The 25,268-nt window shown below is 45.2% G+C and overlaps 1 protein-coding gene across 1 annotated transcript in view; it reads right to left on the reverse strand.

Moving 5' to 3' along the window:
• The window catches only part of LOC136587544 (proto-oncogene Wnt-3), a 138,655-nt gene that overhangs the window by 4,935 nt on the left and 108,452 nt on the right, over positions 1-25,268 (reverse strand). The window contains exons 5-6 of the mRNA XM_066586187.1: positions 5,896-6,161; positions 1,462-1,945 (exon numbers count right to left, since the gene is read on the reverse strand). Coding sequence (XP_066442284.1) covers positions 1,466-1,945; positions 5,896-6,161 — 746 coding nt within the window. The 3' untranslated portion in view covers positions 1,462-1,465. The remainder of the gene's footprint in view (positions 1-1,461; positions 1,946-5,895; positions 6,162-25,268) is intronic.

A 25,268-nucleotide genomic window follows, 5' to 3' on the forward strand; every position in this document is an offset into this window, starting at 1 on the left:
GGCAAATTGAGACCTCGTGCTGCTCTGGGGCAGCGCTCTTACAGCTCCGTACAGCACTCAAATGTGTACAGATTCATACAGTAAGAGGTGACTGCGGCTCGTCCAACCCCTTGGAGATCAGACAGTATTAGCAGGTGTGGTGCTGTTATTGGAAGGAAGCAGCCGTGGTTTCCTAATCCTGGACAACCCCTTTAACAGGCTTTGGAACAGACATCCATGGGGTCCCTTCAGTGTTTTTAGAGGTTTAAGGGGTTGTATGGGGTTAGAGAAACATGGCTACTTTCTTCAAGTAAAAAGCACCCCACATGTCAGTCCCACAAATAGTGTTAAGCTACAATACAAATAAGGGAGATGGAACAATACCTCTGCAGTGCCACCTATTGGAAGGCAGCATTCCTGCAAGTCAATGTTAAACTCTTTATACAGGCCTTGTAACAATGACAGTTCGCAGTCATTGTTACAAGGCTTGTATAAAGAATCTAAAATTGACTTGCAGGAATGCTACCTTCCAATAGGTGGCGCTGCAGAGGTATTGTTCCATCTCCCTTATTTGCATATTACCCAGAGGAGCATGAATGGCCTCCTAAGTCTCCTCACTCACCTTCTAGGTGCTCTCCCTAAGGAGAAAAGATCGCGTTCCCGAGCTACAATACAAGACAAGTGTGGTATCATCTCTGGAACAAAGCAGCCATGTCTCTGTAATCCTACAAAACCCATTAAATATCTGAGTTTTCAGTGAATCAACAAAATTAAAGGAGATTTCTGGCTTAAAAAACCCCACTAGCTCCCGGATAGTATAAAAAATGTAATGGACATTACTCACCCCTCTACTGTGCCCCGGGCCAGCATCACCAACCCTGTCCCCTCTGCCCTTGTCCCCAAGGCAGCGATGATGTTATGTTGATCACTCACATGACCGCTGCAGCCAATCGCTGGCCTCAGCGGTCACGAGCCATTCATGCACACATGACCACAGAGGCCAGAGAATTATTGCAGCAGTCATGTGAGCGATGAAAGTGACATCATCACTTTCTGTTTCGGCAGGAACTGGAGCGGAAGGGGTCGGGTCAGTTGCCCGGACCGAAGGCATAGTGAGTAATGGCTATTTTATTTTTTTATGTTATTCTCTGCCACGGGGCAAGCTTTTTCTACAGATCATAACACCCCTTTAACCCTTTCCAATCTGCTGTCTGAAGTCTTCCTACATTCTGATTGAAGCTTGTACAGCTCCAATGTCAGAAGACGTCCAACAGGGTATTCTTACCATCTATTGCCAGCCACTCTGCTGTCTGAGCCTCTCTGGCATGCACACACCAGCTTTAGCCAGCAGATGGCACCGTTGTATAACAGCAAAAAGAGAAAGCTTTTTAGGAAACCTTGAATCCAAAATTGGAATGGAAAGGGTTAAATATATGTTGGCAGCAGCGGTTTTTTATGTTGTCTCGGGAAGGCTCCCAGTACCTTGTCACTTGCAGGTGTGGACATCATAGATCCTCACACACTCCTGGCAGCTCACGTAGCAGCACCAGTGGAAGATGCAGTGGCATTTCTCCTTGCGTTTCTCTGTCCGGGTGTTGTGGCCCCTTCCACAGCACAACAGGTCGCAGCCGTCTATGCCATGGGAAGTCACGTTGCAGGAGCGTCCCCGGGTTCCGAAAGAGCCAGTCTCTGGGTTGGGTTCGCAGAAATTGGGGGAAGTTTCATAGTACACCAGATCCCTCTCAGTGGGAGGTTTAAATAGGGAATATTTGGCCCTGAGGGTCTCCACCCATCCACGGGACTCTCTATGCTTCTCCACCGACATCTCGGAGGCACTGTCATATTTGTCTTTTAGATGATCACCAATAGCTCGGAAATCGGGCTGGGACCACCAGCAAGTCTTCACCTCGCAGCTCCCGGAAAGACCGTGACACTTACATTTCAGATGCATGTGATCCAAGATGGTCTAAGAGGAAAAAATACAAACACTGCACTTACTGAAGGGGAAAATGTGGATTTGTCCACTCTTTAAATTTTTTTCTTTGCTCCAAGGAACCAGAATTAATTAAAGGGGTATTCCGGAACTGGGCAAAATGTCCCCAACTTTTCCACTTATCGCTAGTAACATCATCTAACTCGTCATACTGAACTGCAATGCCTTGCTTTGCCAACCGGCTCCACCGCTGCTTTCCAGCCGGCTTCAGATTTCTACATTGTTATTTAACCCCTTAATGACACGGCCTATTTTGGGCTTAAGGAGGCAACGATTTTTGGTGGATTTTCATCTTCATTTTTTAAAAGCCATAACTTTTTTATTTTTCCATCGACGCGGCCGTATAAGGGCTTGCTTTTTGCGTGGCGAGCTGTAGTTTTTATCGGTGCCATTTTTGGGTACATAGACTAGATTGAAAAACTTTTATTAATTTTTTTTATGATAACAGAGAGAAAACACATCAATTCTGCCATAGACTATTTTAAATTTTTTTTACAGCGTTAATCATGCAGCATAAATGACACACTAATTTTTTCTGCGGGTGGGTACGATTACAACGATACCAAAATTCTTATTTTTTTAGGTTTTTCCACTTTTTCGCAAAAAAAAACCCTTTTTTTGGAAAAATTTTTTTTTCTAAAATGCTACATTTAAAGTCCTGTAACTTTTTTATTTTTCCATGGAAGGAGGCCAGTGAGGGCTTACTTTTTGCGAGACGAGCTGTAGTTTTTATTGCTACCATTTTGGGGTACATACAGGTTTTTTGATCACTTTTATTGCATTTTTTGTGAGGCAAAATGAAAAAAAATAAGCATTTTGCCTCAGTTTTTTTACGCTTTTTGCCGTGCAGGGAAAAAAGCGTGTTCAATTTATTGTACGCGTCATTACGGATACAACTATACCAAATATGTGGGATTTTAATTTACTATAAAATATTATGCTAATATGGGAAAAAGCGCATAAAAAGAATTTTTTTTAAACTTTTTTTTTTTTTTTTACACCTATGATCGCTGTGATTAAGCATTGCAGGACTTCTGCTGTGCAATGCCTTATCGCTTGTTATAGGAATCATAGGCAATGGCAATGCATGACTCCTGAGTCCAAGAGTCTGAGAGGTGAGAGTCTGATGACATCACAGAGGGAGCATGCTTCCTCTGTGAACCTTTTACATGCTGCGATCTACATAGATTGCGGCAGGGAAGGGGTTTACAGTGAGGGTCGCTGCTCCGATACACCCCCGCTGTTGTAGCAGAAGGCCGGCTATCGGTGACAACCGCCTCCCGCTGCCAGATAGCGCGGGATCTCTCCTGATTTTGGACTATCCGCAGGACGTAAATGAACATACTGTTGCGTTAACTATCCCTCTGCCAGGAGTACATTTATGTCTTGTGGCAGGAAGGGGTTAAAAGGGCCACCAGGGAGTTCCAAAACTACATCTCCCACAATCCCTTACTGACAAGTACACATTCACATCTGTACAAACTGTGTCCTCATTACAGAATTTGAAGGCACTGAGCAGCGGGTTGGACCCGATGACCCTGGGGGTCCCTTCCACCTGTACCATTCTATGATTCCATGCCTGTCCAGTAAACAGTGGAGTATGCAGGACGTAACCAGTGGATACCAATAGAGAACTAAGAGGGAACGGAAGGGGGCACAGGTAATGTGATATCTCTGCAGGTTTATAAACCAAGTTATAACATTATATTGCAATCTTACATAAAATTGCCTTATGAAGCATATGACTCTTACTTTGAAGTGCTAGAATAGCCTTTTAAGCAATTTAGCAAAATTTTGGTAAAAAAAAAAAAAGTACAGTTTTGTTTTTTTTAAATCTATGGCTCCTGCGCAGACCTATGTGTTTCCATAGTTACAGACTACAAACATACCCTGTGCAGTCTGATCATGTAGTCATAGGGTCCTATTAAATTTAGATCTATACACTGAACGATCACTCCATTGGGAACAGCTGGCACGTGGCATCTTGTGATTAGTAACGTGGTACCAAGTGATGGCCACGTCACGATCTGCTCTCAGATAATGTGCTGACCTCTCCTCTGCACAAAAGAAGGCAACATTTGACAGTCATGGGTAAACGTGGTGACTGGAGTGACTCTGGCAGAATGTTGGCGCCCGTTAGTGTGCGGCCAGTGTTTCTGAAACCGTTCCCAAAGCACAATATCAAGAGTGTACCAAGACTAATGAAACCATGGATAGTTATCCGGCAAACGATCACACAGTGGAAGGCCACGTGTGGTTGATCCTAGAGGCGAGCATCAGGTGGCATGTCTGGTGTCTCAGCGATGACGGGCCAGGGTGAACCAACTGAGCCAACAGTACAACAGCGGGAAAGTTAGACAAATTTGCACAATGACCATGCGGCGTACCTTGTGTCTGTTGTGACCCAGAGTTGTCACTACTAAGTGTTAATCTTGCTCTGGGAAAATAGGACATGTTAAATACATGTTTTAAGTGTTTTTATAAGTTCTGATGGTTTCATATATTATAATGTCGTCTTGATGTCCATACTGGAGTTGGTGACTGGAGGATCAGAGAGTTTAATATACAGGGATAGAACCGCCTCAGTTACTCTGCATTATTTAGTGCAGTTGTCCACCTCTCACCTCTATGCTGTTGGGAGGAACCTAGAAGGTTTTTTTTAAAAACCCTTGTACGGTTCCAGAAGCTTCAGAAAGGAGAGAACAGGAGGTAAAGCAACAAGTGCTGACAGCTGGTCAGGGGAAAATCATCTGTAGACTTATTTCTGAGGAAGGGGCAAGGTGGCAGACACAACGTTGTGCGAGTCTTCCAGTGAAAAACCTGGATAAGCAGTACAGGAATTTTGTTAAAAACAATGGTATCTCCAGTCACAACCTCAGCCATATCTGAGCCTGGATCTGTGGGAAATGCCACCATGTATTCCACCTGAAGTTGCAAAAAAAGTAAGTTTTGCTGTTAATCCCTCCCTGACTCCTTTAGCTCCTTTCCACTGGGGAACCTGCACCCTACACTGCAACATCATTTCCAGGAGCAGGGACCAGCACATAACTTCTTGTCCCCCATCATGCACTGGGTGGGAGTTAGAGACTTTAGCCACCGTGACACTAGCCTCCAGCCCTGGCTCATTATATGTCAACTGAGGTTCAATAGCTTAAGACCAATAAGGGTGCCCCTGACGACCCCATGTCATCGCCAACAATGCCTCACACGGGCCAAGAAAACACATCAATGGACCTTGGTGATGTGGAATGAGGAGTCCCGTTTCCTGCTAAACCATATGAATGGCAGGGGCGGCATCTGGCGTAAACGTCATGAAGTCATATCCCATGGGTGTACTGTTGGGGTTTAACAGGCTGTTGGTGGCAGTGTCCTGGTCTGGGGAGCATTTTTCTAGCATGGCTTAGAACGGCTGGTCATCATACTATAATCCTCGAATGGTGAATGCTACAGGAACCTCTTAGCTGGCCAAGTGACCATCTGCACTCATATCTTCAGGAAGGACCACAGTGCCATCTTTCAGCAGGACGAGGCTCTATGTCATCGAACTCGGATCACTAGGGAGTGGTTGGGGGAACACAGCAATGATTTCTCCACTCTGCCTTGGCCCCCAAACTTGCCTGACTGTAACCCCATTGAACATGTTTGGGATATGCCGTACAGTGTTTTGAGATCTGCTCCTGCTTATCCACAAGTTATGCACCAACTGACGGAGCAGGCATCGAATTGAGTATGGAGGATGTTTCCCAACGTCTGAAAGCCGTTATCACCCAAAAAGGTGGAGCAACCCGTTCATGAGTAGGTGTCCCTAATGCAGAGATCATTCAGTGTAAATAAGACTATTTGGTAAGTTCTGACATTTCAGCGTCTTGAGTTTTGTCATTTTAGTTTTTTCCCTACATTCTCATTTTGTGCTATTTGCTCACCGCTCGTCCCGCCTCGTTGTTATGCCTATTCATGGCTGATCTGGCATCTGGCCGATTCTCTCTGGCATCTGCAAACTCCCGAGACACCAGAACCCCAAAGTCTGCGTCTTCGCTGCAGCCTCCCCACTTCCAGCCTTCTCCTGAGGAGCCTTTATGGTGGGAATCGCAACCACAGATGGTGGAGCTGCCTTCCGCACAGGAGCGAGTCACAGCAAAGGCCACACCGGCTGAAGCGATGGCATGAACAAAGGCAGACTCCCGAGTGGCTGGAGAAGACAAAGGGCAGGAATGAAACACAGACACACAGCATCCTTATAGGAGAACATTCAACTATTGGTGGAATTGTTGGCCAACAACTGTTGGAAGTATCTACAACAAATTTGTAAAAATCCACATAATAATTACATACATTTTGACGGACGATGTTCTATTGTGCCTCACACTGCCCCCTACTGAAATACACAACCAAGTACAAGAAAGATGCACAAAAATGAGAACTTCACCGCGTTATATTGCTATATTCACGGATACGAGAGAGATGTGCATGAAGAATACCGGAGAGCAAAGTGTAGAGATCTCTGTACGATGCAGAGGAGGGGATTAAGCCCCATTCTTAAAAAAAAAAAAACTTCTCCCTCCTCCTACCAGTGCGGCCAGTTACCTGCTGAGACCCTCAATTCCCCTTTGTGTGCTGGTGTCACAGTGTATTAGAGATATAATGATGGACGTCTCTGGGACCTGCGTGTGACCAGACTGCCATTTCCCTGCCATTTCGTAGCAACGGGCAACTGTGTGTAGACTGTGCACTGTCCCCTGCTTGCGTAGACCCCTTTCTCTCTGGGGGGAGCAGTGAAAGGGCGTGTGAATAGTCCTGGAGTCCTGCTGGGCTCCGAGCCCCTCTCAGCCTCACAGTGGGGTGGAGGCTTAAACCCCTTTCATCCCGCACTAAGCTCATTTCACTCATTCACTTGGTGTTACTGAGCCGGGAGCTGTGTGAGAGCAGAACCTGCACAGCCTCTTGTCAGCGCTGGGAACTCGCTCATCTCTGGACATCTTACGATGCACAAATCAGTCAGAGAGTGGAAGCAAAACATGGAAGTCAGGGAGCGGCGCCCTCCGCATCACCTACCCAATGAACGGGAGCAGAAATAAATTGCAAAAATGCACATGGCTCCATAAATTCTTCCTTAAGGGGTTTTCCAAGTTATAGTAAAATTGGAAAAGGGCAGAAAATATTTTTAAAAATTACGGGAACGTATCCAGTTTCAATCCGTGAAATACGCCATTTTTTCACAAACCTAAACTGTACGTATTCCGTTTGTATTGCCTTTTTGGGCACGTATTCATTGTGTTTTCATAAGTGCAAAAAAAAACCCGCAAGAAGGCCCCATTGCTTTAATGTGTAAGTACGCACATATCGTTCGTATATACCCGCTACCAATGACTTTAATGGGCGTAATATGGACCAAAAAAGGACATGCTGCCATTTTTTTCACGTGCGTAAAACCGCATAGCTGAATACCCCAATGTAGCTGAATACCCCAATGTAGCTGAATACCCCAATGTAAAGCAATGTGGTTTCAACTCTCCAATTATGTGTATAAAAAATATGCACTTCATACGGACCATAAATACGCTTTTGTGAATGAGCCCTAAATCATTTTACCCCTCCGTTCCATCGCTGCGACTCTCGTCCTCCCTGCTGGTCTTTGTTTAAACTTCAGACTGCATCGGTGATGTGTATATATATATATAGACATGTGACCGCTGCAGCCAATCACTGACCTCAGCGGTATGGAGCATGAGACCGCTGAGGTCAGTGATTGGCTGCAGTGGTCACATGTCTATATAAACACATCACCATTGCAGTTTGTAAACAAAGTCCAGTGGGGAGAACAGTAGTGACAGAGCTGGAAGAACGGAGCAGTAGGATGTAGGTTTTTTTATTTTTAAAGGGATTGTGCCAGAATTGCAATTTATAATTTGCTGGTCAATTGTGGTCTCACCCCTGAGACCCCGACCGATCCTGTAGTAAGGAGGGTGAGCAGTCCCCCCTTCCCCCTCTAAAGATGCATCAGCTTACAGGAAATCAGACATTTGGCCAATGGCAGCAGCGCTAGGCCCCGCCCCCTCCCCCTGCCAGACCAGCAGTAGGAAAGGGGTTATTGAGAAGAGGAGGGTGCTGCCAGGGTGAGGTTCGGCTCCCTCTATCATGCGGGCAGTGATATGTCTGGTATGTTGCCGTCCAGATGAAGCCCAACGCCAGAACTGGTATAGGAGCGAAGTTCCGTCCCATCTTGTGGAAATAGCCGAAAGGCTCTAGAGCACAGTGCACAACATATGGCACGGGAGCCACATGCAGCCCACAATGCCATTCTGTGTGGCTCCAATCATTCTATGTCAGGGTGAAGAGGGGTAGCACATAGCAGGAGAACAGGAACGGACAAGTACTAAGGGTGCACTGTGTAGCCATGTCTGGCCCCCTATATATTAGGACAAGTATTAGAGGGCACTGTGTAGCAATGTCTGGCCCCCTATATATTAGGACAAGTACTAAGGGTACACTGTGTAGCCGTGTATAGGTCACCTATATATTAGGCAAGTACGGAGGGTGCATTGTGTAGTCATGTCTGGGCCCCCCGTATATTAGGACAAGTACTAAGGATACACTGTGTAGCCATGTCTCTCTCACTATAAAATAGGACAGATACTAAGGGTGCACTGTGTAGCCGTGTATAGGTCACCTATATGTTAGGCAAGTAGGGAGAGTGCACTGTGTAGTCATGTCTAGGCCCCCTGTATATTAGGACAAGTACTAAGGGTGCACTGTGTAGCCATTCCAACTCTACCATTCTATGATTCTATGTCTGGATCTTCTATATATTAGTACAAGTTCTAATGGTGTACTATGCAGCCCTGTATAGGTCTGGAGAGTAGTCAAGGAAGAGCGAGGAGTCAGCAATGGGAGGTTTGAGTTTGTAGCACAGTTGGAGGAAGCAGGTAGCATATTCAGAAGGGAAGCCAGGGGTCAGCAAGCGGAGGTCTCAGTTTCCAGTACAGATGGATGAGGCGGATAGCGTAGTCAGAAGGGTGGCAAGGGGTCAGCAACGGGAGGTCTCAGTAGGTTCGCAGAGGAGCAGGCAGAAGTAGAGCTTGATCACAGCTTGGAGCACAATAATCACACAATGCATGAAGGGTCAGGGCCAGGTTTATATAGAGAGCTTAATCGGGAGCAGGACAGAGCTAGGACAGGGAGGAAGGAACTAAGTAAAACAGGATCATGAAACAAAGCAAGGGTTGCAGGGGAATTTGCCCAAAGGCCCTGATGGCTAAACAGGGAGAGCCACCAATCTGGGAACAGGAGGTTGTGGGTTTAAGCCCTGATATTAGCCCACCTCCTCGAGGATGGCCTCCGGTCATTTCAGGTTGCGGTTTCCCTTGGATATCTCCTGTGAAGCTCCTTTCCACCGCAAACTGTTCCTGGCCATGCACCTTCACGGGAGGATGTCTTTGATAGAATGACTTCCCACAAAGCCATTTTCCTGGAATGGTTTTAGCAGGGACACGTGGAAAACAGGGTAAATACTTAGGCTGTCCAGGAGCTTCAACCGAAATGCAACATGGCTGACCCTCACTGAGACTGGTAAGAGCTCAACGAATTTTTCTCCAACCTGGAAGGTAGGAATTACTTGGCAGTGTCAGTCGGCTGCTTTTTAATAGGCATTCTGGGCTTCCAGTAAGGCTTCTTTCAATTCCTTCTTGGTTTCTGCTACCACCGTCAGTCTGTGATTGACAGTCAAGACAGGGGTGTTGATAGGAAAACCAAGCATACAGATGGGATGTGTACCATATTTGGCATAGAACGGGCTCTGGCTGGCTGAACTGTGTTGGGCATTGCTTTAGGTAATCTCCGCTGTCCATAAATAATCCACCCAGTCGTCTTGGAGATGGGAGATAAAGCAGCAGAGATCGATTTTTTTTCTCTCGGTTTGGCCGTTAGACTGAGGATGAAGAGCAGAGGAGAGTTTCACGGTAGTTCATGGCAGAAATGTTTCCATAAATTTGAGATGAACTGAACTGCTGTGTCAGAGACCACATCATCAGGAATTCCATGTAATCAGAAAACTTCCCGGATCCTTAACTCCATGGTGTGCTGGGTGGTGGGAATCTTTTTTAAGGGGATGAAATAAGCCATCTTTGTAAGTTGGTCAACGACAACCAGGATGGTAGTCATTCCTTTCAAGGAGGGCAGATCCATTATAAAGTTAATGGATATAGATCCCCATGGCCTGAATGGGACTGGAAGAGGTTGTAGGAAACCCAGAGGGCTCATGGCGTCTTGTTCCGAGCACATACTCCGGCAGTTGCCACGAAGGAACGAAGCAGGAGTTCCAAAGTCTCTGTGAACCCAAGGTGACCAGCAAGCTTGAAATCATGGACTAGTTTGAGGACTTCAAGTTGACCAGCCTCAGGAACATATAGTTGGTGTTCTCACCTCTAAAGTCCACCTTTGAAAGAGAGCTTTACATCCTTAGAAGGATTACTCAGAAAAGGGTCATTTTTGTATCCTCCCTTAAACGTTGTTAGAAGGTCTTCAGAGTGCAGAATACTCCAAAAAAATTTGGGGGACAAGAATGTGTCATCTGTGTTTGACCTCTATTCAGACTTGAAAATATCCTGGACAATGTATCCGCCTTGCCGTTTCTGGAACTGGGGCAGTAGAACACGATAAAATTGAACATGGAGAAAAACAGGGCCCATTGTGCTTGTCTCACAGATAACTTCTTGGCAGTACAGAGAAATTCTAAGTTGTTATGGTCAGTAAGAACCGTTACTGGATGGTGGGCTCCTTCCAAGAGGTGCCTCTTTTCGGTGAAAACCACCTTGATGACCAGAAGCTCCTAATTTCCGACATCATAGTTTTTCTCTGTGGGTGATAAGGTGTAGGACAGAAATGTTCAAGGATGCTGTTGCATCTTATCTCCGACTTGTGACAAGATGGCTCCCACTCTGGAGTCTGAGGCATCCACCTCAACAACAAAAGGCACTTCCGGTATTGGGCGGATCAGTACTGGTGCTGAAGTAAACAGAGTCTTTAGTTTCTCAAAAGCTATTTGTGCCTCTGGGGACCAGGAGAATCTGTGTGCTTTCTTTGTGCGGGAGGTGATGAGAGGGATGACTTTTGAAAAATCCTTAATAAATCTTCTATAGAAGTTCGCAAAACTGATCAGGTATGTACCTCCTTCACATTTTTTGGAATGGGCCAATCTAGGGTGGCTTTAATCTTGCTGGGGTCCATACTTAGGCTGTCTGGGGAAATAATTATCCCAGGAATTGCATTCGGGTCTGTTCAATCTCGCAATTCTCTAGTTTGATGTAGAGATTATTCTTTTGGAGTCGTTCCAAGACCACCCAAACGTGCCTGCGATATTCTTCCAATTCATCAGAGAAGATAAGGATATCGTTAAGATACGCCACTATGAAAAGGTCCAATAGATTTCGAAATACGTCATTGATAAAGTACTGGAAGGTGGCAGGAGCATTGCAAAGGCCGAATGGCATCACTAGGTATTTCAAAATGACCATACCCTGACCTAAAGGAATGAATTCATACAAGGTTAAAGGCCCCTCTTAGATCTAGTTTAGTGAAGATCTTGGTAAAGTCTCTCTAATAGTTCTGGAATCAAAGGGAGTGGGTAGCAATTCTTGACCATAATCTTATTTAATTACCTGTAATCGATACATGGTCACAAGGTTCAGTCAATCTTTTCCATGAAAAATATGGGCGCCCCAGCCAGGGAAGAAGCTAGTCAAATAAACCCCTTTTTCAAATTTTCATCCAAGTATTCTGGAAGTACCTTCAACTCCGGTTCTGAAAAGTTGTAGATCCGCCCGAACGGAATAGAAGCAGCGGGCAGCAACTCCACTGGGCAATCGTAGCGCTGATGAGGTGGCAGCTGGTCAGCTTTCTTCTTGCTGCAAACATCTCTGAACATCTAGTATTGAACCAGTCACTTCTTAAGGTCCTGTTAACTATCCTCGGGATCTGGTTTATGGGCGGATGGTGCCATCTTAAAGTTCTACTCCTTACAGTACTCTGAGGGGAAGGCAATGATCCTTGATTTCCAGTTGATAGAGGGATTATGAGTAGAGAATCAAGAGATGCCAAAAATCACCCAAAATGTAGGAGATGAGATGAGATGGAAGCTAATTCCTTCCTGGTTGTCAGGTTTCATGCGGAGCTGCAGTTTGATTGTCTCCTGGGTGATTGATCCAGAGGACATGGGTGACTCATCCACGATTTCCACAGCAATCGGTATGGGCTTAAGTATGCTTGCATTGTTTTTGTCTAGAGCGAATCTTGAAGGAGATCTGTGATTAGAAAAAAATATTCTATACATACCTATTAATTCCCCGTCAGTCTACTTACAAGATCTTCACCTCACCTATCTTCTCCTGTCTCCTGCAGTCCCAGGATGAGGTCACCTCACCTCCAGCTGGCTGATTCCTCTGTTTCCTGTGATGTTATGTACATTCACAGGCAGTCTTCTTCCTGCCCCGCAATACATGAGACGTCACAGTCCAGCACAGAGTGCCAAGCTATTGCTGAGACTGCTCATGCGCACTGTCTCTGCAATAGATCAGCATTCCTTCCTAGCCAGTGAAGGCTACGTCACAGGGACATGACCTTCACTGACTTGCAGAAAGGAGAATGCAAGGAATGCCAGCTTCATAACAAGCCTGGCTGGCTTGCAGTGAGGTGACCCTGGGCACTGGAGAAGCTCAGTGAACCGAAGATGCCGTAAGGAGACTAACTATGGAGGAATAGATGAGTATAGAATTTTTTTTAATGACAGAACCCTTTTAAGTCCATGAAGTTTTCTCCCGCTCTTAAATCCAACATCGCTGAGCACTGCGTCCTCTGATTCCCTCTTAAGATCTCTATTGGGAGCACAAAATGGGTAAGCAGGGAAGGGTTTTCATACCATCTTAAATTACCGGTGCAAACGTGTGTTTGGCGATATCTCCTTGTTTCGTTAGAGCGGGATTGGTCATGGTCTTGACGTTGGCTAGGGCGAGACTCCTTTGGAATTTATTTGGACAGTTTAGGGCATAATGTCCTGAGGTTCCACAATAAAGGCACAGATTTTCAGCATGGCGCCTTTCTTTCTCAGTGGTGGAAAGGGGTTTGCGGATGACATTGGTCTGCATCAGTTCTGGTGCAGCTTTACTCCTCGGCTGGGGACTCAACGTGGATTGACTGAAGGAGTAAGGGTTGTTGGTGCCCAAATCCCGCAGTCTCTCCTTTTGCTGCTCGGAAAGTCTCTGGTCAATTTGGATGCACAGCTGAATGAAATCTTCCAGGTTATCAGGAGTCTGCAATCTGGCAAGTTCATCTTTTACCCACTCAGATAATCCCCGGTAGAATTTGCTCTGTTGTGCAGCTAGATTTCATGTGGTATCATTAGCCCAGCGACAACATTCTGCCATATACTCTGCAACAGAACGTCTCCCTTGTCGTAGGTTATGTAATCTGCCTTCCACCATGGCACGGCAGGTCGGATCATCAAAGATTTGACCGATAACAGTCGTGAAGGCATCGAGGCTATCAAGAAGATTACTGTTGATCTCTACGTATGCTGAGGCCCAGGCAAGCGCCTCATCAGTGAGGAGGTTGATGATAAAAAAATACTTTTCTGCTTACTGGTAAACAAGGTGGGCTGCATCTTAAAATAGATTCAGCATTGATTTAGGAAACCTCAGTATTGGCGACGATGTTCCGCAAATTTGGCTGGCAGTGGCGTGCGAATATCCGAGCCTGAATGGTGCAAATCCAACAGTTGTTTCTGTAAAATAATTATCTCCTTCTGTTGATCCAGCCCCAAGGTCTGTAATCCAGCAAACTTCTCCTGGTAGGAGGCATAGAAGTCTTGGAGCCCGTGTCACTTGTTTCCGCAGGGTGGTCACTACAGGCTCCTCTAGGATCGCAGAGGAGCAAGCAGAAGTAGAGCTTGATCAAGACTTGGAGCACAATAATCACGCGATGCATGAAGGGAGAGGGCCAGATTTATATAGAGGGCTTAATCAGGAGCAGGACAGAGCTTAGGACAGGGAGGCAGGAACTAGGTAAAACAGGATCATGAAACAAAGCTAGGGTATGCAAAGGAAATTGTCCAAAGGCCTGGATAGCTCAGCAGAGAGAGACACCGATCTGGGAGCAGGAGGTTTGAGCTCTGACAAGTACTAAGGATTCACTGCGTAGACACGGCTAGGTCCCCTATTAATTAGGACAAGTACGAAGGGATTCAATGTGTAGTCATGTATAGGTCCACTATATTTAGGGACAAGTACTAGGGGTGCTTTGTGCAGCCATGTCGGGGTCCCCTATGTATTAGGACAAGTACTATGGGTGCACTGTGCAGTAATGTCAGGGTCTCCTATATATTAGGACAAGTACCAAGAGGCACTGAGTAGCCATGTCAGGGTCCTCTGTATATTAGGACAAGTACTAGGAGTTCATTGTGCAGCCCTGTCGGGGTTCCCTATATATTAGGACTAGTAATTATTAGGAAATTATAGTACCAGTGTTTTTGGTGGTGCAATGCGCCACACAGCTCTGCTACATGCACATCACAGACATACATACACACAGCTCTGCTACATGCACATCACAGACACAGCTCTGCTACTTTGCTTTCGCATATGAGCTAAATGTGATTTGCAAACTTCAGCAGCTCGCTGAGGAGACATGTTTGCTCGTAGCTTCTACATATGAGCTACATGTGTTTTACGAACTTCAGCTGGTGGCTGAGGTGAAATAATGGCTTGTTGCTGTGTCATGTAGGCTGCATTAGCTTCACAGCGGCGTTGAACCCTCTGTGGTGATATCTTTGCATGACTGCGATGGTTTGTTACAACACTGGACAACGGTTCACGATTAGATGAAGGCTTAACTGGTGTTGGCGGCATTAGCACTTGAGATGACATGATGTCATGTTCAAGAGATGTGAGGATAGCAGTGAAAAACTATCCTTCAATGTTGTTGGTCAATATACACCGCCAGCTATGTATGTGGACATTTGTGAGGTGTCATTTATTGGAGTCTCCACAAAGGTGTCCAGTTACAAACTGGCTGACTGAGTACTGCTGTATCCATAGCAACTGAAGCCATGAGGGTTTGTGGGGGATGTAGTCCACCCATAATCCCTCATTTAGCTAAGAGTCATGACTGATCACATGACGGTGACATTATCACAGGTCCTGTCAGCACACGAGCTATGTATGAGTAAATTGGTGAGGTGTCATTTATTGGAGTCTCTACAAAGGTGTCCTATGGATAGTAACCTATGGATGTGAGTGCTGGACGATAAGGAAGGCTGAGTGAAGGAAAATAGATGCTTTTGAACTGTGGTGTTGGAGAAAAATGCGGAGAATGCCTTGGACCACAAGAAGATAAAACCAGTCCATACTCCAGGAAATAAAGCCAGACTGCTCACTGGAGAGAATGATATTAAAGGCAAAACTGAAGTACTTTGGCCACATAATGAGAAGACGGGATACCTTGGAGATGATGCTGATGTTGGGGAAAGTGGAAGGCAAAAAGAAGAGGGGCCAACCAAGGGAAGATGGATGGATGATATCTTTCAGGTGACGGACTGGACCTTGGTGGAGCTGGAGGTGATGGCAGCCAACAGGAAGCCCTGGTGTGGGATGGTCCACGAGGTCACGAAGAGTCGTAAATGACTGAATGACTAAGCAACAAACACAGGTGTCCAGATATCTCACAAGCAGGTACAAACTTCCAGACTGAGTACTGCTGTATGCATAGCAACTGAGGCCACAGGGGTTTGTGGGGGATGTAGTCTGCCCATAATCCCTCATTTAGTACAGAAGGAGGATAAAGGACCTGTGATGATGTCATCGTAATGTGAGCAGGGGGCGGGGCTAAGAGCCGGTAACGGACATCACAGGCACTGCATATAACACACACACACGGATTGACAGACAAGTAGTCATTAGCATCTTGAAAAGTACTAAGGGTGCACTGTATAGCCATTTCTGGGTCCCCTATATATATCAGGACAAGTACTAAGGGTGTCCTGTGTAGTCATGTCTGGGTCCCCTATATATTAGGACAACTACTAAGGGTGCCCTGTGTAGACATGTCTAGGTCCTCTATACATTAGGGCAAGTACTAAGGGTGTCCTGTGTAGCCATGTCTGTGTCCCTATATATTAGGACAAGTACTAAGGGTGTCCTGTGTAGCCATGTCTGTGTCCCTATATATTAGGACAAGTACTAAGGGTGTCCTGTGTAGACATGTCTAGGTCCTCTATACATTAGGACAAGTACTAAGGGTGCCCTGTGTAGTCATGTCTGGGCCCCCTATATATTAGGACAAGTATTAAGGGTGCCCTGTGTAGTCATGTCTGGGCCCCTATATATTATGACAAATTCTAAGGGTACACTGTGTAGCTATGTCTGGTCCCCCTCTATATTAGGACAAATACTAAGGGTGCACCCTGTACTCATGTCTGGTCTCCTATATATTAGGACAAGTACTAAGGGCGCACTGTGTAGTCATGTCTGGTTACCATATATATTAGTACAAGTACTAAGGCTGCACTGTGTAGTCATGTCTGGGTCTATATATTAGGACAAGTACTAAGGGTACCCTGTGGAGTCATGTCTAATCTCCTATATATTAGGACAAGTACTAAGGGTGCACTGTGTAGTCATGTCTGCTCCCCCTCCATATTAGGACAAGTACTAAGGGTGCACTGTGTAATCATATCTGGTCACCTATGTATTAGGACAAGTACTAAGTGTGCACTGTATAGTCATGTCTGGTCTCCTATATATTAGGACAAGTACTAAGGGTACACTGTGTAGCCAGGTCTGGGTCCTCTATATATTAGGACAAGTACTAAGGGTGCCCGGTGTAGTCATGTCTGGTCACCTATATATTAGGACAAGTACTAAGGGTGCACTGTGTAGCCATGTCTGGATCCCCATTAATTAGTACAAGTACTAAGGCTGCGCTGTGTAGTCATGTCTGGTCACCTATATATTAGGACAAGTACTAAGGGTGCACTGTGTAGCCATGTCTGGGCCCCCTATATATTAGGACAAGTACTAAGGGTGCACTGTGTAGTAATGTCTGGGTCTATATATTAGTACAAGTACTAAGGGTACCCTGTGTAGTCATGTCTAATCTCCTATATATTAGGACAAGTACTAAGGGTGCACTGTGTAATCATGTCTTGTCTCCTATATATTAGGACTAGTAATAAGGGTGCCCTGTGTAGTTATGTCTTGTCTCCTATATATTAGGACAAGTACTAAGGGTGCACTATGTAGTCATGTCTGGGTCCCCTATATATCAGGACAAGTACTAAGCGTGCACTGTGTAGTCATGTCTGAGTCCCCCTATATATTAGGACAAATACTAAGAGTGCACTGTGTAGTCATGTCCGGGTCCCCTATATATTAGGACAAGTACTAAGGCTGCCCTGTGTAGTCATGTCTGGGCCCCCTATATATTAGGACAAGTACTAAGGGTGCACTGTGTAGTCATGTCTGGGTCCCCCTATATATTAGGACACGTACTAAGAGTGCACTGTGTAGCCATGTCTGGGTCCCCTATATATTAGGACAAATACTAAGGGTGCCCTGTGTAATCATGTCTTGTCTCCTATATATTAGGACTAGTAATAAGGGTGCCCTGTGTAATCATGTCGTGTCTCCTATATATTAGGACTAGTAATAAGGGTGCCCTGTGTAGTTATGTCTTGTCTCCTATATATATTAGGACAAGTACTAAGGGTGCACTGTGTAGTCATGTCTGGGTCCCCTATATATCAGGACAAGTACTAAGGGTGCACTGTGTAGTCATGTCTGGGTCCCCCTATATATTAGTATAAGTACTAAGGGTGCACTGTGTAGTCATGTCTGGGTCCCCCTATATATTAGGACAAATACTAAGAGTGCACTGTGTAGTCATGTCTGGGTCCCCCTATATATTAGGACACGTACTAAGAGTGCACTGTGTAGCCATGTCTGGGTCCCCTATATATTAGTACAAGTACTAAGGGTGCACCGTGTAGTCATGTCTGGTCCCCCTATATATTAGGACACGTACTAAGAGTGCACTGTGTATCCATGTCTGGGTCCCCTATATATTAGTACAAGTACTAAGGGTGCACTGTGTAGTCATGTCTGGGTCCCCTATATATTAGGACAAGTACTAAGGGTGCACTGTGTAGTCATGTCTGGTCTCCTATATATTAGGACAAGTACTAAGGGTGCACTGTGTAGTCATGTCTGGGTCTCTTATATATTAGGACAAGTACTAAGGGTGCCCTGTGTAGTCATGTCTGGGTCCCCCTATATATTAGGACAAGTACTAAGGGTGCCCTGTGTAGCCATGTCTGGGCCCCCTATATATTAGGACAAGTACTAAGGGTGCACTGTGTAGTCATGTCTGGGTCCCCCTATATATTAGGACACGTACTAAGAGTGCACTGTGTAGCCATGTCTGGGTCCCCTATATATTAGGACTAGTAATAAGGGTGCCCTGTGTAATCATGTCGTGTCTCCTATATATTAGGACTAGTAATAAGGGTGCCCTGTGTAGTTATGTCTTGTCTCCTATATATATTAGGACAAGTACTAAGGGTGCCCTGTGTAGTCATGTCTGGGTCCCCTATATATCAGGACAAGTACTAAGGGTGCACTGTGTAGTCATGTCTGGGTCCCCCTATATATTAGTATAAGTACTAAGGGTGCACTGTGTAGTCATGTCTGGGTCCCCCTATATATTAGGACAAATACTAAGAGTGCACTGTGTAGTCATGTCTGGGTCCCCCTATATATTAGGACACGTACTAAGAGTGCACTGTGTAGCCATGTCTGGGTCCCCTATATATTAGTACAAGTACTAAGGGTGCACCATGTAGTCATGTCTGGTCCCCCTATATATTAGGACACGTACTAAGAGTGCACTGTGTAGCCATGTCTGGGTCCCCTATATATTAGTACAAGTACTAAGGGTGCACTGTGTAGTCATGTCTGGGTCCCCTATATATTAGGACAAGTACTAAGGGTGCACTGTGTAGTCATGTCTGGTCTCCTATATATTAGGACAAGTACTAAGGGTGCACTGTGTAGTCATGTCTGGGTCTCTTATATATTAGGACAAGTACTAAGGGTGCCCTGTGTAGTCATGTCTGAGTCCCCTATATATTAGTACAAGTACTAAGGGTGCACTGTGTAGTCATGTCTGGGTCCCCTATATATTAGGACAAGTACTAAGGGTGCACTGTGTAGTCATGTCTGGTCCCCCTATATATTAGGACACGTACTAAGAGTGCACTGTGTAGCCATGTCTGGGTCCCCTTTATATTAGTACAAGTACTAAGGGTGCACTGTGTAGTCATGTCTGGGTCCCCTATATATTAGGACAAGTACTAAGGGTGCACTGTGTAGTCATGTCTGGTCTCCTATATATTAGGACAAGTACTAAGGGTGCACTGTGTAGTCATGTCTGGGTCTCTTATATATTAGGACAAGTACTAAGGGTGCCCTGTGTAGTCATGTCTGGGTCCCCCTATATATTAGGACAAGTACTAAGGGTGCCCTGTGTAGCCATGTCTGGGCCCCCTATATATTAGGACAAGTACTAAGGGTGCACTGTGTAGCCATGTCTGGTCTACCATATATTAGGACAAGTACTAAGGGTGCACTGTGTAGTCACGTCTGGTCTCCTATATATTAGGACAAGTAGTAAGGCTGCACTGTGTAGTCATGTCTGGGTCCCCCTATATATTAGTATAAGTACTAAGGGTGCACTGTGTAGTCATGTCTGGGTCCCCCTATATATTAGGACAAATACTAAGAGTGCGCTGTGTAGTCATGTCTGGGTCCCCCTATATATTAGGACACGTACTAAGAGTGCACTGTGTAGCCATGTCTGGGTCCCCTATATATTAGTACAAGTACTAAGGGTGCACCATGTAGTCATGTCTGGTCCCCCTATATATTAGGACACGTACTAAGAGTGCACTGTGTAGCCATGTCTGGGTCCCCTATATATTAGTACAAGTACTAAGGGTGCACTGTGTAGTCATGTCTGGGTCCCCTATATATTAGGACAAGTACTAAGGGTGCACTGTGTAGTCATGTCTGGGTCTCTTATATATTAGGACAAGTACTAAGGGTGCCCTGTGTAGTCATGTCTGGGTCCCCCTATATATTAGGACAAGTACTAAGGGTGCCCTGTGTAGCCATGTCTGGGCCCCCTATATATTAGGACAAGTACTAAGGGTGCACTGTGTAGCCATGTCTGGTCTACCATATATTAGGACAAGTACTAAGGGTGCCCTGTGTAGTCATGTCTGGGTCCCCCTATATATTAGGACAAATACTATGGGTGCCCTGTGTAGTCATGTCTGGTCTCCTATATATTAGGACAAGTAGTAAGGCTGCACTGTGTAATCATGTCTGGTCACCTATATATTAGGACAAGTACTAGGGGGGCACTATGTAATCATGTCTTGTCTCCTATATATTAGGACTAGTAATAAGGGTGCCCTGTATAGTCATGTCTGGTCTCCTATATATTAGGACAAGTACTAAGGGTACACTGTGTAGCCAGGTCTGGGTCCTCTATATATTAGGACAAGTACTAAGGGTGCCCGGTGTAGTCATGTCTGGTCACCTATATATTAGGACAAGTACTAAGGGTGCACTGTGTAGCCATGTCTGGATCCCCATTAATTAGTACAAGTACTAAGGCTGCGCTGTGTAGTCATGTCTGGTCACCTATATATTAGGACAAGTACTAAGGGTGCACTGTGTAGCCATGTCTGGGCCCCCTATATATTAGGACAAGTACTAAGGGTGCACTGTGTAGTAATGTCTGGGTCTATATATTAGTACAAGTACTAAGGGTACCCTGTGTAGTCATGTCTAATCTCCTATATATTAGGACAAGTACTAAGGGTGCACTGTGTAATCATGTCTTGTCTCCTATATATTAGGACTAGTAATAAGGGTGCCCTGTGTAGTTATGTCTTGTCTCCTATATATTAGGACAAGTACTAAGGGTGCACTATGTAGTCATGTCTGGGTCCCCTATATATCAGGACAAGTACTAAGCGTGCACTGTGTAGTCATGTCTGAGTCCCCCTATATATTAGGACAAATACTAAGAGTGCACTGTGTAGTCATGTCCGGGTCCCCTATATATTAGGACAAGTACTAAGGCTGCCCTGTGTAGTCATGTCTGGGCCCCCTATATATTAGGACAAGTACTAAGGGTGCACTGTGTAGTCATGTCTGGGTCCCCCTATATATTAGGACACGTACTAAGAGTGCACTGTGTAGCCATGTCTGGGTCCCCTATATATTAGGACAAATACTAAGGGTGCCCTGTGTAATCATGTCTTGTCTCCTATATATTAGGACTAGTAATAAGGGTGCCCTGTGTAATCATGTCGTGTCTCCTATATATTAGGACTAGTAATAAGGGTGCCCTGTGTAGTTATGTCTTGTCTCCTATATATATTAGGACAAGTACTAAGGGTGCACTGTGTAGTCATGTCTGGGTCCCCTATATATCAGGACAAGTACTAAGGGTGCACTGTGTAGTCATGTCTGGGTCCCCCTATATATTAGTATAAGTACTAAGGGTGCACTGTGTAGTCATGTCTGGGTCCCCCTATATATTAGGACAAATACTAAGAGTGCACTGTGTAGTCATGTCTGGGTCCCCCTATATATTAGGACACGTACTAAGAGTGCACTGTGTAGCCATGTCTGGGTCCCCTATATATTAGTACAAGTACTAAGGGTGCACCGTGTAGTCATGTCTGGTCCCCCTATATATTAGGACACGTACTAAGAGTGCACTGTGTATCCATGTCTGGGTCCCCTATATATTAGTACAAGTACTAAGGGTGCACTGTGTAGTCATGTCTGGGTCCCCTATATATTAGGACAAGTACTAAGGGTGCACTGTGTAGTCATGTCTGGTCTCCTATATATTAGGACAAGTACTAAGGGTGCACTGTGTAGTCATGTCTGGGTCTCTTATATATTAGGACAAGTACTAAGGGTGCCCTGTGTAGTCATGTCTGGGTCCCCCTATATATTAGGACAAGTACTAAGGGTGCCCTGTGTAGCCATGTCTGGGCCCCCTATATATTAGGACAAGTACTAAGGGTGCACTGTGTAGTCATGTCTGGGTCCCCCTATATATTAGGACACGTACTAAGAGTGCACTGTGTAGCCATGTCTGGGTCCCCTATATATTAGGACTAGTAATAAGGGTGCCCTGTGTAATCATGTCGTGTCTCCTATATATTAGGACTAGTAATAAGGGTGCCCTGTGTAGTTATGTCTTGTCTCCTATATATATTAGGACAAGTACTAAGGGTGCCCTGTGTAGTCATGTCTGGGTCCCCTATATATCAGGACAAGTACTAAGGGTGCACTGTGTAGTCATGTCTGGGTCCCCCTATATATTAGTATAAGTACTAAGGGTGCACTGTGTAGTCATGTCTGGGTCCCCCTATATATTAGGACAAATACTAAGAGTGCACTGTGTAGTCATGTCTGGGTCCCCCTATATATTAGGACACGTACTAAGAGTGCACTGTGTAGCCATGTCTGGGTCCCCTATATATTAGTACAAGTACTAAGGGTGCACCATGTAGTCATGTCTGGTCCCCCTATATATTAGGACACGTACTAAGAGTGCACTGTGTAGCCATGTCTGGGTCCCCTATATATTAGTACAAGTACTAAGGGTGCACTGTGTAGTCATGTCTGGGTCCCCTATATATTAGGACAAGTACTAAGGGTGCACTGTGTAGTCATGTCTGGTCTCCTATATATTAGGACAAGTACTAAGGGTGCACTGTGTAGTCATGTCTGGGTCTCTTATATATTAGGACAAGTACTAAGGGTGCCCTGTGTAGTCATGTCTGAGTCCCCTATATATTAGTACAAGTACTAAGGGTGCACTGTGTAGTCATGTCTGGGTCCCCTATATATTAGGACAAGTACTAAGGGTGCACTGTGTAGTCATGTCTGGTCCCCCTATATATTAGGACACGTACTAAGAGTGCACTGTGTAGCCATGTCTGGGTCCCCTTTATATTAGTACAAGTACTAAGGGTGCACTGTGTAGTCATGTCTGGGTCCCCTATATATTAGGACAAGTACTAAGGGTGCACTGTGTAGTCATGTCTGGTCTCCTATATATTAGGACAAGTACTAAGGGTGCACTGTGTAGTCATGTCTGGGTCTCTTATATATTAGGACAAGTACTAAGGGTGCCCTGTGTAGTCATGTCTGGGTCCCCCTATATATTAGGACAAGTACTAAGGGTGCCCTGTGTAGCCATGTCTGGGCCCCCTATATATTAGGACAAGTACTAAGGGTGCACTGTGTAGCCATGTCTGGTCTACCATATATTAGGACAAGTACTAAGGGTGCACTGTGTAGTCACGTCTGGTCTCCTATATATTAGGACAAGTAGTAAGGCTGCACTGTGTAGTCATGTCTGGGTCCCCCTATATATTAGTATAAGTACTAAGGGTGCACTGTGTAGTCATGTCTGGGTCCCCCTATATATTAGGACAAATACTAAGAGTGCGCTGTGTAGTCATGTCTGGGTCCCCCTATATATTAGGACACGTACTAAGAGTGCACTGTGTAGCCATGTCTGGGTCCCCTATATATTAGTACAAGTACTAAGGGTGCACCATGTAGTCATGTCTGGTCCCCCTATATATTAGGACACGTACTAAGAGTGCACTGTGTAGCCATGTCTGGGTCCCCTATATATTAGTACAAGTACTAAGGGTGCACTGTGTAGTCATGTCTGGGTCCCCTATATATTAGGACAAGTACTAAGGGTGCACTGTGTAGTCATGTCTGGGTCTCTTATATATTAGGACAAGTACTAAGGGTGCCCTGTGTAGTCATGTCTGGGTCCCCCTATATATTAGGACAAGTACTAAGGGTGCCCTGTGTAGCCATGTCTGGGCCCCCTATATATTAGGACAAGTACTAAGGGTGCACTGTGTAGCCATGTCTGGTCTACCATATATTAGGACAAGTACTAAGGGTGCCCTGTGTAGTCATGTCTGGGTCCCCCTATATATTAGGACAAATACTATGGGTGCCCTGTGTAGTCATGTCTGGTCTCCTATATATTAGGACAAGTAGTAAGGCTGCACTGTGTAATCATGTCTGGTCACCTATATATTAGGACAAGTACTAGGGGGGCACTATGTAATCATGTCTTGTCTCCTATATATTAGGACTAGTAATAAGGGTGCCCTGTGTAGTTATGTCTTGTCTCCTATATATTAGGACAAGTACTAAGGGTGCACTATGTAGTCATGTCTGGGTCCCCTATATATCAGGACAAGTACTAAGCGTGCACTGTGTAGTCATGTCTGAGTCCCCCTATATATTAGGACAAATACTAAGAGTGCACTGTGTAGTCATGTCCGGGTCCCCTATATATTAGGACAAGTACTAAGGCTGCCCTGTGTAGTCATGTCTGGGCCCCCTATATATTAGGACAAGTACTAAGGGTGCACTGTGTAGTCATGTCTGGGTCCCCCTATATATTAGGACACGTACTAAGAGTGCACTGTGTAGCCATGTCTGGGTCCCCTATATATTAGGACAAATACTAAGGGTGCCCTGTGTAATCATGTCTTGTCTCCTATATATTAGGACTAGTAATAAGGGTGCCCTGTGTAATCATGTCGTGTCTCCTATATATTAGGACTAGTAATAAGGGTGCCCTGTGTAGTTATGTCTTGTCTCCTATATATATTAGGACAAGTACTAAGGGTGCACTGTGTAGTCATGTCTGGGTCCCCTATATATCAGGACAAGTACTAAGGGTGCACTGTGTAGTCATGTCTGGGTCCCCCTATATATTAGTATAAGTACTAAGGGTGCACTGTGTAGTCATGTCTGGGTCCCCCTATATATTAGGACAAATACTAAGAGTGCACTGTGTAGTCATGTCTGGGTCCCCCTATATATTAGGACACGTACTAAGAGTGCACTGTGTAGCCATGTCTGGGTCCCCTATATATTAGTACAAGTACTAAGGGTGCACCGTGTAGTCATGTCTGGTCCCCCTATATATTAGGACACGTACTAAGAGTGCACTGTGTATCCATGTCTGGGTCCCCTATATATTAGTACAAGTACTAAGGGTGCACTGTGTAGTCATGTCTGGGTCCCCTATATATTAGGACAAGTACTAAGGGTGCACTGTGTAGTCATGTCTGGTCTCCTATATATTAGGACAAGTACTAAGGGTGCACTGTGTAGTCATG

Source organism: Eleutherodactylus coqui, chromosome 13 (assembly GCF_035609145.1).
Source record: "Eleutherodactylus coqui strain aEleCoq1 chromosome 13, aEleCoq1.hap1, whole genome shotgun sequence".
Lineage (NCBI taxonomy): Eukaryota > Metazoa > Chordata > Amphibia > Anura > Eleutherodactylidae > Eleutherodactylus > Eleutherodactylus coqui.